This window comes from Nicotiana tabacum, chromosome 1 (genome assembly GCF_000715075.1).
Source record: "Nicotiana tabacum cultivar K326 chromosome 1, ASM71507v2, whole genome shotgun sequence".
NCBI classification, from domain to species: Eukaryota; Viridiplantae; Streptophyta; class Magnoliopsida; order Solanales; family Solanaceae; genus Nicotiana; species Nicotiana tabacum.
In genome coordinates this window covers 40,215,539-40,233,152 of record NC_134080.1, presented here as the reverse complement: position 1 = coordinate 40,233,152, position 17,614 = coordinate 40,215,539, and the positions used below count along the sequence as shown (strand labels likewise).

Genomic DNA, 17,614 nt, shown 5'->3' with positions numbered 1-17,614 from the left:
ATAAGAAATACCCAGCACGATCTCAAGAGTAAAACCTTAGATTTATTCGTAATTGCACAAAAGTCACAAGTTAATTTTGTCTATTACACAAACAGACCCATGAGCCATCCTAAGGAAACCCTATATTTATTCATAATAGCACAAAAACCCCAGATCCCCAAACCCACTTCATTTATTAGATTAATAAATAACAGTGCCAACGATTGGGTACTTAGCTTCGAATTTCTTCTCCCAATCGTTGAGAACCCCCATTTCTTTCTCAGAAAGGCCATCGAGCGAGGGGGTAACGTCCTCTTCGTTCTTACTCATCTTTGCGAGTGCTCTGCTTGCATCTTTTCCGGCGAACATACAGTATGCGCCGCCGGGACCGTAGAAGGAATTGCCGGTGGTGACATCAAAGATGCGACCTTTGATTGCCACGTAGATTGGCTTTGATGGATCTGAGCCGTCGTATGCCTTGAGCTGCTGTGCTGTTAGCTCCATGCTTGTCTCGGTGATTTTTGGAATCAAATGGGATGTAGTTAATTAATGGGTAGATGTGGTGGAGTGGGAATGATGTGATGGTTGTCCTTGCTGCTTGTGCCGTTTGGCTTTTCCCATATATAATGGGAGAAAAAAGGGAACATATTAAGGATCGGTTTGTCCATAAATTTTTTTTTTCGAATTTGTTTTTGAAAAACCATATTTATTCATGAAATTTATAAGTTTTTTGAGATTTTTCGAACATAAATTTTATAAAAAGTACTTTGAAAAGTTTTTTCAAGTGAAATACGTGTCTAAACATAATTTTAAATTTCAAATACCATTTTTTAACTTAACTCCAAATATTTTTTTCTTAAAAAAAATACAGTTTTATGTCTAAATGCCTACTAAAACCTTTTTCCTTTGAAACTTTTTAGCAATCATAAAAAGGTAGTGATAATTAAACATACCAGTAGCACTAGCTAAAATTATTAGAGATTGTTTGTTTCGCGAACAAATTTATGGTGGAATTATAATGTTGAAACTTATTATTGAAATTGATCCTAAATTAATTAGTGCTAGTGCTTTGTTAGATTTGTTGAATTAAAAATGAGATATACAATGTATAATTCAAAAAATATACTATATAATTTGAATTTCGTAAGGGTGGCCGAGTTGGTTGAACAGGAGATCCCCAAAATGAGAGGCTGCATGTTCGAAACTCACGCATGCTTTCCCGATCGAGCTCGTTGCACGGGGTTCACTTAGTGACATTTGCCTATCCAGTGTGGTTTGCGAGTTATTGAACTGGAGCAGGGTTTACTCATAACACACATGAAGGGCAACGGTTGCAGGTTCCATAGTTTACAGCAACAACAAAAATAACATACAACAACAAATTTAGTGTCGTAGTTAAAAAAATTTGTTTTCATACTTCACCTTAATTATAAATTTATAGGTGAATCATAAAAGGTCTGAGAGGTAACTCATTCTTGTATTATAATCCTCCATCCAATGCAGGATAATAATATCAACCTTTTATTATAAAATTTATATCAGTATTAGCTAATAACAGTAACTAAACACTGGATAATTATTATCCTAAATTTTATAACGGAGTTACAATCCTAGTCTCAGCAATCAAGCATCCCTAGTATTTTCTAATTATGTTTTTGAATAATTGTACGATTGAATTTTAGTTTGGATTTTTTTTTTCTTTTTCGAGCGAGAGACAAATTTACAATAGGCTGAATACATACAAAGCCCCTCTAACTTATTCGATTTTTTTCATTTAAACATTAAACTAAGTCTTGTTCCATTGAGCACTTGAACTCTCGTCCAAGTGTTTCTATTCAACACTTTTCTAACTGCCAACTAAAATGCGTACTTGTGTGATTCTCAAACTAGAAGACATAATTCAAAACCCAATAAATATGAACAAAAAGAAAAAAATCCATCTCTCCATCTTCTCCTGCTTTGTTGCACCAGACCGCTATCTGGCTAACATACTTGGCACAGTACATGCCTCTTATCACGTACAAAGGTGAAGAACAAGTTCATCTTCCCAATATGCCATAGGAATTAGCAGAAATCATCAACCTTCACCGAGTTGCAATTCATCGCAGCCACCCGCATTACTGCAGAGGAACATATATATGTGCTCAACCACCGATCGAGCAACCCCCAACGCGGCAACACAAACAACAATTAGAGAAATACAAAAAGGAGCGGTTCGACGACGAGAAAGACATCAACTTTGTTGGGTTATTTCTTCAGCAAACACGATATCACCCATAAAGCTTTTGCTTAGTTTCTTCATGACAAGTGATTTTTATTTGTTTTTTATAGTGGGTAAATTATGTATATTGTTCTCAAAGTACAAAGGGGTTAGAGACAAGTCAAAGTTTATTTTGCTAGGATAAAATTACAGATGTAGAAATGGGTTAGTAATGGAGGATTAGCGGACTAGTGTATTTATTGGATGGTTGCGATGCAATTCCAGAATTGTATTTGATGAAGGTGGTGGTAGAATTGGGGTTGAAGAGTTGTTTGTGTATTGCAGGAGGTTCAAGTCAATGGCTACTAGTAAAGGAGACATGATTCGGACTCAAAATGTCCACCAAACGGGTTCAAACATTTGAAGTAGTAATGTACAAAGAAATAGGGTTTGCACCTTAAAGAAGAAGAAGCAAAACATGCAACTTAGGTATACCTCTCTCAGATTATAATTTCTATAAAGTAAAACAAAAAAAAAAAGGTGCAGGTTTCCGTTTCCAATGAATATAGAAGTAGTTTATATAGGATAATAGTTGTACTTATTGTTGATTGATTTTAACTCGAGGATCTCTTAAAAAATTAAACCCACTTTACCCGGTGTGTTATGCTTAGGTCAAGTGGATTCAACATTATGATTGTATTTCTCAAACAAAAAAAAAATACACCTATACATACAAAATAATTTTTCGAAGTTCAGCTCCTTATAGCTGTAAAGGTGTAGAGGTGGAGAGAGGACGAAGGAGAGATTTTTTGAGAAAAAGAATAGGTCCCCCCGCGCTAAATTCTAGTGGAACTCACCTTATGTGCCATGCGGGCGAGTTGTGCCTGATAGGTACACTTGGATTAGAGTTCAAGAGCTTAATAGGAACAAAACTTAGTTTAAGTATTTAAATGAAAAAATCTAACAAGTTCGAGGGGCTTTGTATGTATTCAGCCTTCCTAAACTTCTTTAATGGCAAACTTTTAAGTCTTAGCTATCAATGTGTACTAAACCCATACTACAGGGGCAAATCGAACTTTCCTTATTTAAGAAGGGTCAAAACATTAATATACAGAATGAAATTGCGGATAGAGCACCACCACTCGCTCGGAGCGAAGCTATTCCACAAATCGGCGGCCACCGGTTCTCCTCCTCCTCCTCCTCTGCCGTCGTCGTCGCGGTCGTCGTATTCATCTCTCTGAATGGCGACGCTGTTAAAATTCTATAAACCATTGTTACCTTCCCGCATCTCACGTCTCCCAGTTCGCTTCCACAACTTTAAAACGCTCATCGCCGCCGCCAGAAACCGACCGAGGGTTCGGTGCCTGAGTACAACAGAAAATTCAAACCATAAAGTGAATATAACAGAGAGTAACGGCGCCGCCGTTGACGGTGACGGAACAGAAACTCAATTGAAGAAACAACAACTTTGGTTACACAACACAATGAGCAAACAAAGGGAACTATTTATACCAAAAGTGCCGGGAAAAGTTGGAATGTATGTCTGTGGTGTAACAGCGTATGACCTCAGCCATATCGGCCATGCTCGTGTTTATGTTAGCTTTGATGTTCTTTATAGGTGCTCCCAATAACCACCTTTATTTTCTTACATACGTGTTAATATGTTTATTTTTTACGAATTTCTGCCGCTATTTATTTACTATGAAAAGTACAATTATACATCAACTGTGCAGGGAATCACCTAAGTTCTCACCTCTATACCCAAATTTTGATATTTTCTAGAATTTGATTTATTAATGCACATCTCTGTATATAACGATTTCAAACTTTCAATATCTGTCTGAAGTCCTAAACTTTACTAAGATTTGATTTAGAAAGTGCACATCTTGTTGGTAACAATTTCAAACTGGTAACTTCTGTATCAAAGTCCTAATCTTTTGTGTAAGCTATGTCATAAAGTGAACATCTTTAGTTTTTTTTTTCCCAACCTTTGTTTTTTTCTTTCTCTAATTTTTCTTATTATATATAGTGGGAAGTTAAAGGGGAAATAGGGAAGGGGATTACAAGGTGCGGAATCTAATCTCTATAACGAGGTGAATGTTCAGGTAGCCAACCAATTGGACAAAATTCCTTTTTCCCGACCTTTGTAGGTAAAATTTCAAAGGCACGCACGTGCACACACACACATTCATACACATATATAAACATACCTGCATAAGTACGTGTGTATAACACTTATGTGTTTGTGTCTCTGTATGCTTTTTGTAATTCTTTTATTGCGTAGGGGATAGGGGAAGTGAAAAAAGGGGAAGGGAAAAGGAGAGTGAGATTCAAATATGTGTGTGTGTGAGAGAGAGTATATAAAATACATTTTCATGTTTGTGGCTGTGTATGTTTTTATTTTAACTTCTTTTATTAAACAGAGTGACGGGAAGGGAAAATGGGACAGTGAGATTCAATTACCTTTTGTATGGGAGACTCCCACTGGTACCGATATGCTATAATTGGTAAAATAGAAAATTGTGAGATTCTGTGTTTATATGTATGTATTTGTGTGTAAATCAGGCAGGTAACTGAAAGTAATGTTGATAAACACTTTCTTTATCCTGGTGAAAAGTATCTGGTACAAGTTGCTGCTGTGAAGTAAGTTGCATGCTGGTATAGAAAAATAGGGAAACTAGAATTGTTAATCCCTCCATGATGATGGTCCGGGAGATTTGAGTTTTAAACGAAAATTGATTTTTAGGTCATTTCACTTCAACCTTAGAACTTAGTTGTTTTGGGAACCAAATCAAATTTGCTATCTATTATTTGTGGATTCCTAAATATTTGTCCAGAAGTTTGATTTGAGTAACTAATCAGATATTCTTGCTTTTGTCTCTTTTGGAATATTAGGCAGATACCTAAATTATTTGGGATATGAGGTCAATTATGTCCGGAACTTCACCGATGTTGATGATAAGGTGAGCTACCGTTTTTCTTTCAAGAGTTATATATTTTTTTTCCAGCTTTATCTTCTCTGCCATTGCCTGCATTGTGCTTTGAGAAAGGCTAGATCCTTGTGACAACATTTCCCACTTATCTTACTTTCTTCACAGAAATTTGTTTCTTCAAGGTCTATTGAAGTTCGTTCTTTGCCATTTTTATTTAAATTTAGCCGCTTCGCATCATGCAGTAGACCTCTTTTCTTATCACTGTTTGTTCAGAAGTCTGTGAACTTATCCACTCAAGAAGAGATTCTCTTCTTGGTTTGTGGATGTACATCCATGCAATCATTAATGTTATCTGTTAAGCAATAAATTGCAGTTTGAAGCTTCTGCAGTTTTGGTTATTCAATCTCAAACCCAATATACCAGTATTACTTTCATGTTATATTCATGTCACAATTGACGACTATAGGTTCTTGTAGCCATGGAACTTGGTTAGGATTTCAACTACTTTGTTCATATGTATGCCAGGACAGCTGAGTATAATAGTTTCAAATTCTGCAGATTATTGCTAGAGCAAATGAACTGAGGGAGGATCCAATTAAATTAAGCAAACGCTTCTGTGAAGAGTTTCACCTAGACATGGCATATCTTCACTGTCTTCCTCCTTCAGTGGAACCTCGTGTCTCTGATCACATGCCTAATATAATCGATATGATTCAGCAGGTTCTTTCTTGATCGTTTGTGCCTTTTTTGTAATGACTTTTTTGGCTTGAGTAGTTGGGAAAAGTTGTAGCCTCTTGTGGGGTGGGAGCAACCCTATTTATGTGGTGTTAATCTTATTTTTGCTGCTTTTAGTTGAGTTTTGCCTGTTCAGTTGTACAAAATTTTATCAGACGTTCCTTTGATGTACTCTAGCTAGCACCAGTTGTTTTTTTAAACTGCTATGTTTTTTGCTATCAGAAACAGACTCTTTACCTGCACTCGGTAAGGGTCAGGTCTAAGGTCTGCATTAGAGGTGTTTAACGGGCGGGCTGGGACGGGCTGTACCCCAAAAAAAATCAGCCCGTACGGTTATCGTTCCGGGCTGTTAGCGGGTTGTGTTTTTGCGGGTTTTATTGGGCCCATACGGGTTCGGGCTTAAGCGGGCCGGACCGGCCCGGTTTTTTTTTGTTTTTTTTTTTTGTAAATTTTGTTTTTCTTATTCGATGTTATTGATACTTAAGTGTTTGCAAACTTTGAAGAATTAAACTGTAATTTATCAATTATTAGGGATGGGAGGGCTATTTTCTTAATGGGGGAGGCCGAAATGGTCATTTGTGCAAAATTTGGCCGTTGCCCAACGGTCATTTTTTTATTTGACTGTTGGCAACGGTCCACAAAATTTTAAAAAATAAAAAATTGTAAGTATAACGGGCTGAACCGGGCTGCAGCCCGTTAAAAGCCCGTTAACGGGTTAGCGGGCTTAGCGGGTTTCGGTGCACCGGTATCCAAAATTTTTTTGTCTAAAACCCGCTCCCCGTCCCAGCCCGCCCTAATATGCTACAGTAACGGGCTGAACCGGGTCGAAACGGGTTGAAAACGGGTCAGCCCCGCCCGATTAACAGGTATAGTCTGTATACACACTACTCTCCCCACACTACCCTCCCCAGATGTGGGATTACACTGAGTATGTTGTTGTTGATATATATATATATATATATATATATATATATATATATATATATATATATATATATATATATAGCGTGTGTGTATGTATGTATATTTCCTTCTTTTCTTTTCTTGACATAAAGATATTTGGTCATAAACTAGTTATCATGGATTGATGTATAATCATGGTTTCCAAGATTTGCAAAAACCTTCTTGTATTGACTACCTTCTTAATGTGGAAAAATGGCACATAAGACTCAACATCAAGTTTCAGTTATATCATTCTATGAGCTAGTTTCTTTTTCTGTTTAGTCTTCCCCTCAGTCCCCGCTGTTGAAGTTTCTTTGGGTTTGATTTCCGGGCCACGTAATAGTCCTTTTCCCTACTATGGAGCTTTAACAGTTCGTATGTGCTTCTGCCACAGATCCTCGATAATGGCTGTGCGTATACAATCAATGGTGATGTCTACTTTTCTGTAGACAAATTTCCAGAATATGGAAAGTTATCTGGGCGAAGATTGGAAGATAATAGAGCAGGAGAGCGGGTGTCAGTAGACACAAGGAAGAAAAATCCGGCTGATTTTGCCTTGTGGAAAGTGAGTTTTATAATTATGCATGTTAAGTTTGTTACGTTTGGCAGCATCGTGTATTGGAATTTGAGCACATCTTGATAACTTGACATTCACCATATCCACTTGTTAAAAGAACAAAGCAAAATGCAAATAAGGGAAAAGGAAGGAACAATAGAAAAGGGGGTGGGGGGGTGGGGGGGGGGTGATCATGCAATGTGTTTCTATTGTTAGTATTTTTTGTTTCTTTTTCTGTGTGGGTTAGTGCGTGCTCGCTTCATCTGTTTCTGATTGATACTTGATTATTCTTGATATGACTTTGTTTGCGAAGCATTTCAGAGATTGGAATGTTTAATCCCAAGTTCCCTGCACGGAAATTATTAGGCAGCATGATATTTGTATATTATAACAAGTTTTTGCAAAATGCAGCTAGTTATTTGTCTTCTGTTTCAGAAACTTGGTAGCATCACATAACAAATGGTTTCCCCTCTTTACCCCTTAAATGGATACTCTTCAGATGACCTGTTTTGGAAAGTCATGTCTTTCATTAACTCTAAGTTCATTTGAAGAGCTCAAGTTCGATCTAAAAAGAAACTCTTAGATTGTGCTAGCATACATCTTTACCCACTGCAATCTTCTTTAAGGCAAAAGTGCTCATCTGTTGATGGTCTTGATGTGTTCTTACATTTATTCATGATGTGATAAATGCCAAATGCTAGTTTTGTTTCCTCTAAATCTTTCAATTTTATAAATAAAGGAAAGAATCATATGCAATGTTCTCTGCCACAGGAAGTGGTAATAGAGAAGCAATAATTGATGGTTGAATTGGCACAGGAAATTCTAGCTTCCACTCTGTTTCTTTGAATAGTTCATATGCAAGAAAGTTTACTTGTGGTTGGTATAACAATCTCCTGTCATTTAGAGATGATCCTTATCCATTATTTAAAGGAAAAAGGATGACGATTGTATGAGTTGTATTATCCTGAGTTTGGGTTGATTGTTGACAGATTAACTTTTTAATAACCTTAGTATTGCCTCCATTTGTTTTTTACTTTTCCCATCTGGTGATCCTTCCTTGCCAATTGTTTCACCTGAGCGTCGATGTGCAAAAATCATTTTGGAGCTGCTTTTTTTCGACTTCATACACTTTGGTAGGAGAGTGTAACTGAGTCAGTGGGCTTTTGGTTACCGAAGATATGAGCTTTTTCTTTCTTTGAGAAGGTAACATATCCAGTATATTCATAAAATCATCAGCACAAAGGTTGTGCTGGAAGCCAAAATACAAGAGTTACATCCTGTAAAAACAAAACTACAATCCTTGTTCTTCTTATAAGGAGCTTAAAACATCTAAGATTGATTCAGGTATATAGTCTGAACACCAAAAACTAAAAAGAAGAATACAATTCATCTTGATCTTCTGTAGAGAGCTGCTTGTATCATCAAAACATCTAGAATTCCTCTCTTTCCAGATTGTCCACCAAATAGTTGCTGGGACAATTTTCCATCTGTCCTTGTCTGTGGTAAAGTTTGTCCCTGTATTCCAGCATGATAAAGGTTCAAAAGTTCTCCCTGGCATTACTCATCTAGAACCTCTGAGATTGATAAACAAATCCATAGCTGGCTCGTCTCTTCGCATTGTAGAAACAGATGGCTGATTGTCTCAGCATCCTGTCCACAGAAATAGCATCTTAAAACAATAGGTATACCCTCTTCCTTAGACTATCCTGAGTGAGAACAGCCTCCTTAATCACCAACCAAGTAAAGCATGCCACTTTATATGGAACCTTAACTTTCCATATGTGCTTCCAAGGCCGGAAACTGAGTTGAGGTCCCATCTGATTCAAATCTTTGTATGTGAGCTAACTGTATAAATCCCACTGCTATGTTTTTGCCATCTGAGTGTATCTTCCCCCCACCAAAAGTCCTTTGCATTTTCCCAAAGTGTTATAGAAGCCTGTTACTCTGGGCATCTGCCAATCATATGAGCTACTTAAGCTGATGTTTCTCAACCTCTGCTACTATTTAAGAATTTTATTTTCTCATGCAGTCTGCAAAGGAGGGAGAACCTTTCTGGGAGAGTCCCTGGGGTCCAGGAAGACCTGGATGGCATATTGAGTGCAGTGCCATGAGTGCTGCATACTTGGGATATTCTTTTGACATTCATGGTGGCGGGATGGATCTTGTATTTCCTCACCATGAAAATGAAATTGCCCAGAGCTGTGCTGCTTGTAAGAAGAGCAACATAACCTATTGGATACACAATGGTTTTGTCAACATTGACTCTGAAAAAATGTCGAAGTCCCTGGGGAACTTCTTTACAATTCGGCAGGTAGACTGGGGACGACACTCATGCTTTTCCTTCAGAATTAATGTGTGGAAGGTTGTCTGTTTTTTCCATTTCAGCTTTCTAGTACTTGAGATTGCTTTATTCTGTCTTTCTTCAGGTGATTGATCTTTATCATCCATTGGCCCTAAGGCTTTTCTTAATTGGGACACACTATAGATCTCCCATCAATTACACGATCGCGCAGATTGAGAGTGCATCTGATCGCCTTTTTTACATCTATCAGGTACTTTGATTCTAAATCTCTAAATTGTCTGGTAAATTTACATTAACCTTTTTGGTGACCACTCATGCTGCAATTGTCCTTGTTCTCATTTTTTTTGTAAAATTGTTGCCTGGCATGGTAAATAAGTGATAAGGTGCTTTTAGGAGTCAATTTGTATGTGGATCAGTCCTTGTAAAAGAAAAGAAGTTTGCGGGGCATGTAGGTCTCACCTCAAAAAGAAACAGATGGCTGGGATAGTAGAAAGACTGAATACATAGTTTTTTTTTGAGAAGGTAACGGATTTCAATGTTAATAAAAGTAATCCTTAGCGCAAAGGTTGTGCTAAGAGTAACATAGTTACAAGACCCAAAAAATGACAGAAACTAATCTTGTAACAGCTACAAGGATCCAATCAGATATACGAGAGACTCTACATCTTGTACAAGAGCTTCTTTACACCAAAAGACTGAATACATAGTTCAAGAACTCCATTGTTACAAACAAAAATGCTCCTTATGAGCTTATCTTTATATCGGCCAATGCACAGATATTAACCCGAGTCTTGTCTTTGTTCATAGGCTTTATATGATAGTCAAATTGTTCTCAGCCAGCATGATGAGGCAAGTCGGAAGGATTCCATTCCTGCGGGAACTGCTAGTTGTATAAATAAATTCCAAGATGAATTTTTAGTTTCGATGTCAGATGATCTTCACACTCCTGTTGCTTTGGCTGCTATGTCGGATCCATTGAAATTGATCAATGATCTCTTACACACTCGAAAGGTATTTTTGCTTCAACTAAAATACCAATCAATATCACCTGCCCAAAAGTTTGTAAAAAAAGGTTGAAAGGTGGTGTAACTAATGCTTTGTTCTTACTTTAATGCTTTGTCATGGAAAAGTATTATTGAACTGCTTTTATTGTTTTCTTTTTTCTAAAAGTTAATCTGATATAAAGAGACGGATGATTGAAGATATTACAGCCCCTCATTAGCATAATTATTTTAAAAAGCGAACTAAAGTTTTGGGAGATCAATCATATGCCAGCACAATGGCCTATTGCCAACTGGCTAAAGACGAGTCAAGTTTCTTGCATTCAGAAAAGATGAACATGTCATTAAGTTCCTTTCATCTTTTCTTTCTACTTTTCATCAGCTTCAGCTAGTTGTAGAATTAATTCAAAGGTTAAAAACTTTTGTCCTTTGGCCGCCGCATTAGTAGTTTGAGCTCTATCCTCTTTGCCTTGGACAACTAGATCAGTGTAGACAATAATCACTGAAAAGCAGTTTCTTTGCGCCACATAACGGGCCCTCTAGTTAACTACAGTAACATGTTTCTGGGCCGCACATACTTTATTATCTGCTAAACAACACAGAGGGAGGTCCTTCTAATTTTCTGTAAAGATCATATAATTGCAACTCCTGAAAGCTCTACCATTCTACAAGATTGACGCTATTAGGTGCTTGGTTAGTCGGTGACAATATTGTAACAGGTTAATTGATAATATGCCATGTGCAACCAAGCTAGTGAGAGAACTTTCCAGGTATAGAAAAAGGAGAAAGCTAACCTGCCCACCATCTGGCTATACGACATTCTCAGTTGATAGGTGAATGATAGATCACCACGATAGGACTGTCTGGAACCCGCAAAAGGATGCAAAGAGCTGCCTGTACATGAGAGGTTGCACACTTTATTAAAATGAATAGATTTGGGGTTTGAGGCTGAATTTGGTTAGTAGCATCACAGCATGATGACATTGTATACATATGCATCTATTGCAAGTACCAGGTTATCTTAATCATTTTTGCTTATTATGGATGAAGTTTATTCATAAGTCAAACTTTTCTTTTTCTTTTAACTAAAGAAGATCTTATTGATGCCCCTAGGGCCTAGCTCAAGTGGCAAAGGGTGGTGGATTTGTGTCTTAGGTCACAAGTTCAAGCCCCCACACCATGCAAAGCAAAGCCTGGTATTTAAGTGGGGAAGGGTAGAGGGGCAGGCCCATTATCCACCGAGTTTCGAAGGCTGCTGTTGGTCCAAAGGATCGGCTCCAGACAGATTTCTCGGTCATCAAAAAAAAAAAAGATCTTATTGATGAGAGGGAATCCTTGTGAAGAATGGATTACAGTTGGGCACAGAGATTGATGTTCTGAGTTAATAGAATGGTTCTGCTCAGTTGTGTTGCAAATCAGTTATCACGTCACTAAAGTGGCGATTGCCCTTAGTCTACAGATATATTAGAATATCGCAGATTGAGTTTTCTTGTATAGTATTTATTTTCTTCAAAAGTCCAACTTCCCCTCAAGCCAGATACAGCAAAGGTTTGTCAACAAAAGAATCCTGCCACATTTCTTTTAAGAAGCCCCAAAAACTCATTTCGAGCAATTTATAATTGATGTTAGAGCAACATATTTTTACAACGCCAAATAGCCTGCTCCAAACGTCATATACAAATGTTTTTATTTTGTATGCCAAATGTACAGTGTAGGAAAATGTCATTATGGCCTTCACTGTTTTGGTGGCATGTGAGATAGATATCAGGAGTGATTAACTCTCTCCGGCTGCATATTTTTCACAAGTCATTTGTATTTCTATTCATAGCAAAAGGCCACGTGGACTTTGAATACAGAGGCCTAATTGAAATCAAGAGCTGGTTATTTGTATCTATTCTTAGTTTAAGTTGGTCATTTGGCAATGGTGAACTCCTGAATGCCTGATTCTGTTGTGAACTTTAATTTCTTTTGTTGAAGAATTACACTGAATATTACTGTCAATACTATAGAAACATTATATAACTGACTGATTAGAAAACAATAATTCGTATGTCTAAATCAATGTGATAGGTGCCATTGAGATTATCCTTTCCAGACACTACACGGATCCAATTTCCATTTTTATCATTTGTGTCTATTACTAGAATTGACGTGTTGCACATGTATGGTATAACTTCCCTTCTCTTTGCATCTCCTGGTTAGATAAAATTTAAGGCAAAGGTTTCCTTGACAGTGGCTTTCCATTTTGCTGCAGGGTAAAAAGCAAGGACTACGAATAGAATCACTTGCGGCTTTAGAAAAGACTATAACGAGTGGTCTGGAAATTCTGGGGCTTGTGCCGACCAGTTATGAAGAGGTGCGAAATTTTATTTGCTGTCATAAGCATTGTATTTCGTAAGCTGTAACTTTTTACTGAGGAATTGCTGGTCTCAGTTGTGGTGCAGTTGGTGCATGCTATTTTCGGATGATATTGTGCTAATAACTGAGGGGTGTAAATCGTTTCTCCCCTCTAATTTTGCCTAAATTATCAAACTTTCCTTCCAATTTTACTCTCTAGACATTTTCCCATTCTATCTTAATATCTAGTCATTGATGGATGATTTTATAAAGTGATGTCAATTATCAATCGCTCTCCATGTATATTCTTTTTATCATGATAATTTTAGTTGGTTTTCTTTAAATTTCACGGTAAGTGCTCTACCATTATTCTTCTGAATTGTATGCAAAAGCTCTTCTATAAATTACTGCAATGTACTTGTCGTTCAACTTTTTGTAGCTTATGGATGGTAATTATATTACGGAATCTCACATCTTAAGCATGCTGTTGGTGTCTGTAGGCTTTGCATGAATTGAGGGAGAAAGCTTTGAAGCGTGCAAAGTTGACTGAAGATCAAGTTCGCCAGAAAATAACAGAGAGGGATACAGCAAGGCAAAATAAAGAATATGAAAGATCAGATGCAATTCGAAAAGAATTGGCTGCGGTAGGTATTGCTTTGATGGACAGCCCTGAAGGCACCACTTGGAGACCTGCTATACCACTTGCTTTGCAGGAAGAACAGGTTGCATCCCCTTGAATCTTTTCGCATATTTGCAGTAACCTGCCATGGTATGCGAAATTATGTTTGGCAAATCAAGTTTAGTTCCAATCCAAACTGCGAAAAGGGTTTGGCTGTAACATTTTAGTTTGTTAATCCTTCCAACTAGGAAAACTCAGAAGCTAAGTAAAAGTAGCAAAGTTGCAAATTTTTGTAGAAATATGTAGAAATTTTGCAGAAGCTATTCCTTAAAGGCTTTCCTCTCTTCTCATCTTACCTGCATGCTCCAAAATCCCTATAGGACGGGAAAACAAAAAATAATGGCCTTTATTTGATTCAAAAAGTTTCCTAGTAGCAGGTTAACAGCATATTCATGTTTGTGCGGGGACAGCAAAGGTTCAAATCGTTGAAAGACCTCAAAGAAACATGAATTAGCAAGTATTTTTTCTTTCTTTCTTATTTTGATACAATTTAACATTCAAGCAGGTACCTGAATGGTAAGCAAAAAAGGTATCATTCACGGTTACTACGCTATCGTTAAGCACTAAGCAGCACTGTCTGGCTATGGATATCAGCATCCAGAGCTGTTAAATAGCACTACTCGCTCTATTCCACATTGGCTAGTCTGCTGTTTCGATGGTTAAGGATGTTCTAAGTGGAGGAATTACCTGTAATAATCAGGACTAGGGGCAAAAGTGTTACTGTTGAATAGATCATAATATTGTTTATAACCTCGATCTGTTTTTTTTCCCTATTTCTTTCTTTTCTTTTCATTGCACTGGCTGTTGAAAGTGCACAAATTGCCAGTAAGTTTGCATGTCTTAAATTGTGAATGTATTAGTTTCTGAGCACGACAAGTAGCAGAAACAAGTATAGCTGCTGTGAACAAGAACTAGATAGGAGTATAGCTTACCAAGACCTAAAAGCAAATCTATTTGTAATGGGATCTCGGCCAATGTTGCAGTCCAAATATAGTTTTGACTTTGTAGGTTAGACCACCTCTTGCAATTTGATTAAGTCGTATGGTTAAATGTAAATAAAAGCTGTTTTGGCCATGCTGGTACTGGTACTAAGCACGTAGTAATCAGCTGTTTCCTGTACAATTTTTCATATCATATGACATAAATATTAGCACCATATAGATACTCAAATTGTTTTGGAGACACTTACTAACAACGTATACAAAATTAACAATATATAGATTCATATAACTACATTTGCTTTGAATATGTAATTATGACAGCGAACCTTTGTTCATTTCTCTATCCCCCCTTCCTTTTCGTTTTTCGATTGTGAAGATGTAATTATGGTATTTGTAAAACTCTCTTACATTTTTACCCATCAAGCGTGACCAAATGTCTCTTTTCATACTATTTTAGATAAATATTAATATGCAGAATTTGGTAATGACTTCACTGGCCATTTCAGTGGAGAAGCTTACTAACCTGAGGTACCTAGTTTCAAAGGAAATAAGGAAAGAAAAAAAAGGAACGCAGTTGTTTTTCCCCCCTCTTTTTTTCCTTCCTTTTTCCCCATCTTGATGAAGAAAAAGTAATATTAATATCAAATTTGATAAAATCTCTCTCTTTGTGCAGTTTTAGATAATCTTTAACCAGCAGGATTGTTATGGTAAATACTAGTAATACTCAATCATCTTATTAGGAAACCAAATTTAAACTTACCTAGCATAGCACCTCCCTTTCATTATGTTACCTTAATCATCCCCATATAAAGTATCTATAAATATGAAGTTGTTAGGCATCGGAAAAACATAATAATAATAATAATTCAAAGTAAAGCAATAGACACACTGAAGAGTCACTAACACAAAATTCTTCAATGGCAGCATTCATCAAAGTTCCTGGCTTAGTCCTTTCTCTTGCTTTCATTGCTGAAGGTATTAATCTCACCCCTTTTCTCATTCTTTTACCCTCTCTCTCAAATACCCAAAGCAAAAATTAGATTTTCTCGTTTCTTTATTATTATTTTTTGTGATACTTTTGATTAATATTGGGATACACATGATGTGATATGAATGTTTTGTCTTGTATAATTGGACAATCTTAACATTAATATATGATATACGATTACTTGAAAAATAATCTTCTTTTATCCAGTATTTAGATGATATTACTTTTGGTACCTCAAGTCTTTATGGGTGAATCAAGAATTATACAGTGGGTGCAATTTAAGAATTCTTGCAATTATTTCGGACCCCATATGCATGAAACAAATTTTAAAAATATATAATACCTAATTTAAATCATATGACTAAAATTTTTGAATCCGTGAAATCTTTTATGGGCATGGACAAAGGCTACGAGTAGTGTTGAGGGGTCACTGGACCTTATAAACTTCGCAGAAATGTTATATATGTATATGTATGTACGTTTATATGAATAACTTGACACTAAATACTAAAAGCCTTTAAGGGGCATTGGTCGAGTAAAATATATAGAGGTGTTGCCGTCACGTTAAAATCCTGAGTCCGCCTCTGAGTATAAAAAAACACAAAGTTTCAAGAATTAGAAGAAATGAAATACATACAACTACTTATTTTCTTCTTTTTCAGGAATTGATGAGGGTTTCAGATGCAATCCTGGAATTGTTATTAGCCAAGAAAAACTTAGTAGAACTGTCAACGGACAAGAAGTATGGAATACAACTGTGGAAAATACATGTGATTGTGTTCAACTCCATGTTTCACTAAGCATTCCCAATTTCGATTCTGCCGTTAAAGTTAACACTACCGTCATCTCCAAATCCCACGACGATATCTATGACGTTAATGGAGGTCTTCCAATCTATCCACACAGTGGTGTCTTCTTCACTTATGCTGGCCAAAATCTTAACGTTACAACAAATGATCGCACAGAGGCTTGTTCTTGTAAATATTATTATAGAGAATATATTTTCCTTGATTTCTATGGGTTTATACGGTAAAAGAAAAATTATTTCTGCTTGACGGAAATAAATTAAATTGCTTTGTCTTGTTTAAGTTTAAGATGATGTACTAGAAGGAATTGTTGAGTTTGTTGTTTTATGGATGGGATATTTCCGAATAAATTAAATTTGATACGGTAACATTGAGTTTGATCATTATTAAATTTGATGTTTACATGTCCTTATACTTATTTTGTGTGCCATGTTTCTCATCTCTGAGATAGGTTCATATCATCTGTTTGGTCGTTTTATTCATTACGCGGGATGGATAGTTCTTTTCGAGAGTTCATTCTTCCTTATGTGTTTTATTCGAATTGTAGCTTATTGGCACATAGGTGGCGTGATATGAGATTTTTGATGGTGCTTGAGGTAGCTTATTGCCAGGGCAGCTTGTACTGGGTGAGACGAGGTTGTTGGACTTGGAATCAGTGCAATCAGACTTATATAATGTATGTTAGAGGGAAAATGTCACTAATCAGAGTAGAATGAGGCAATGATTCTTTCAAACAGAGATACTCCCTGAGTGGTTGATGTGGCAGGTCTACACATCTCTTTCGTCGTGACAGTATTGCGAGAGTTGGAACAAGGCATATAAGTGTTATGAGGTGTATTATGGGTATCAAATTCGTGAAATTGCAGCTATTGTGGTTGGAGGATGTTATTATGGGCATATGACTTATGTGGTGCATGGTGTGATTTCAGCATGGGTGCATGATCATATTTTGGTACATCGTGTAGAGATTGATGCGGTGTTCGTATGTTAGAATCAGACCTGGTAGAGAATTCCGGATGTTGGAATTTAGTTCTAAGGCTTGAGGGCTAACATAGCTTGAAGGATCTTCAGTTTGGCTCGGGATAATGAGCACCTATGGGTTGTGGTGGCACTGGTAAGTGCACGAGATGTTAAAACAACGATTTTGGGCAACTCCGGAGCAGTTCTTGGCATGTTCAAGGATGAACGCATATTTAAGTGAGGGAGAATGTAACG

General features: G+C 36.9%; 2 protein-coding genes across 3 annotated transcripts; one reads left to right on the top strand and one right to left on the bottom strand.

Moving 5' to 3' along the window:
• Positions 1-180: 180 nt before the first annotated feature.
• LOC107794311 (putative steroid-binding protein 3) lies at positions 181-483 on the bottom strand. Its single transcript, XM_016616794.2, has one exon. The coding sequence runs from the start codon at positions 481-483 to the stop codon at positions 181-183; it is 303 nt and encodes a 100-aa protein (XP_016472280.2).
• Positions 484-3,158: 2,675 nt separating this feature from the next.
• LOC107796507 (cysteine--tRNA ligase, chloroplastic/mitochondrial) lies at positions 3,159-13,957 on the top strand. Of its 2 annotated transcripts, none has more exons than XM_075250135.1 (9): positions 3,159-3,797; positions 5,079-5,142; positions 5,671-5,832; positions 7,184-7,354; positions 9,375-9,656; positions 9,772-9,897; positions 10,455-10,658; positions 12,903-13,004; positions 13,486-13,957. In XM_075250135.1, exons 1-9 carry the CDS (start codon positions 3,421-3,423, stop codon positions 13,720-13,722), a joined length of 1,725 nt encoding a protein of 574 aa, XP_075106236.1. In that variant the 5' UTR covers positions 3,159-3,420; the 3' UTR covers positions 13,723-13,957. The 2 variants fall into 2 exon arrangements, with proteins under 2 accessions (XP_075106236.1, XP_075106238.1); XM_075250137.1 differs by having other exon boundaries at positions 3,292-3,797; positions 5,075-5,142.
• Positions 13,958-17,614: the final 3,657 nt, after the last annotated feature.

Coding starts and splice junctions, on each gene's coding strand:
- LOC107794311 (XM_016616794.2), bottom strand. CDS start 483: ATGGAGCTAACAGCACAGCAGCTCAAGGCATACGACGGCTCAGATCCA.
- LOC107796507 (XM_075250135.1), top strand. CDS start 3,421: ATGGCGACGCTGTTAAAATTCTATAAACCATTGTTACCTTCCCGCATC. Junction 9,657..9,771: donor ACTTCTTTACAATTCGGCAG/GTAGACTGGGGA, acceptor GTCTTTCTTCAG/GTGATTGATCTTTATCATCC. Junction 9,898..10,454: donor GCCTTTTTTACATCTATCAG/GTACTTTGATTC, acceptor CTTTGTTCATAG/GCTTTATATGATAGTCAAAT.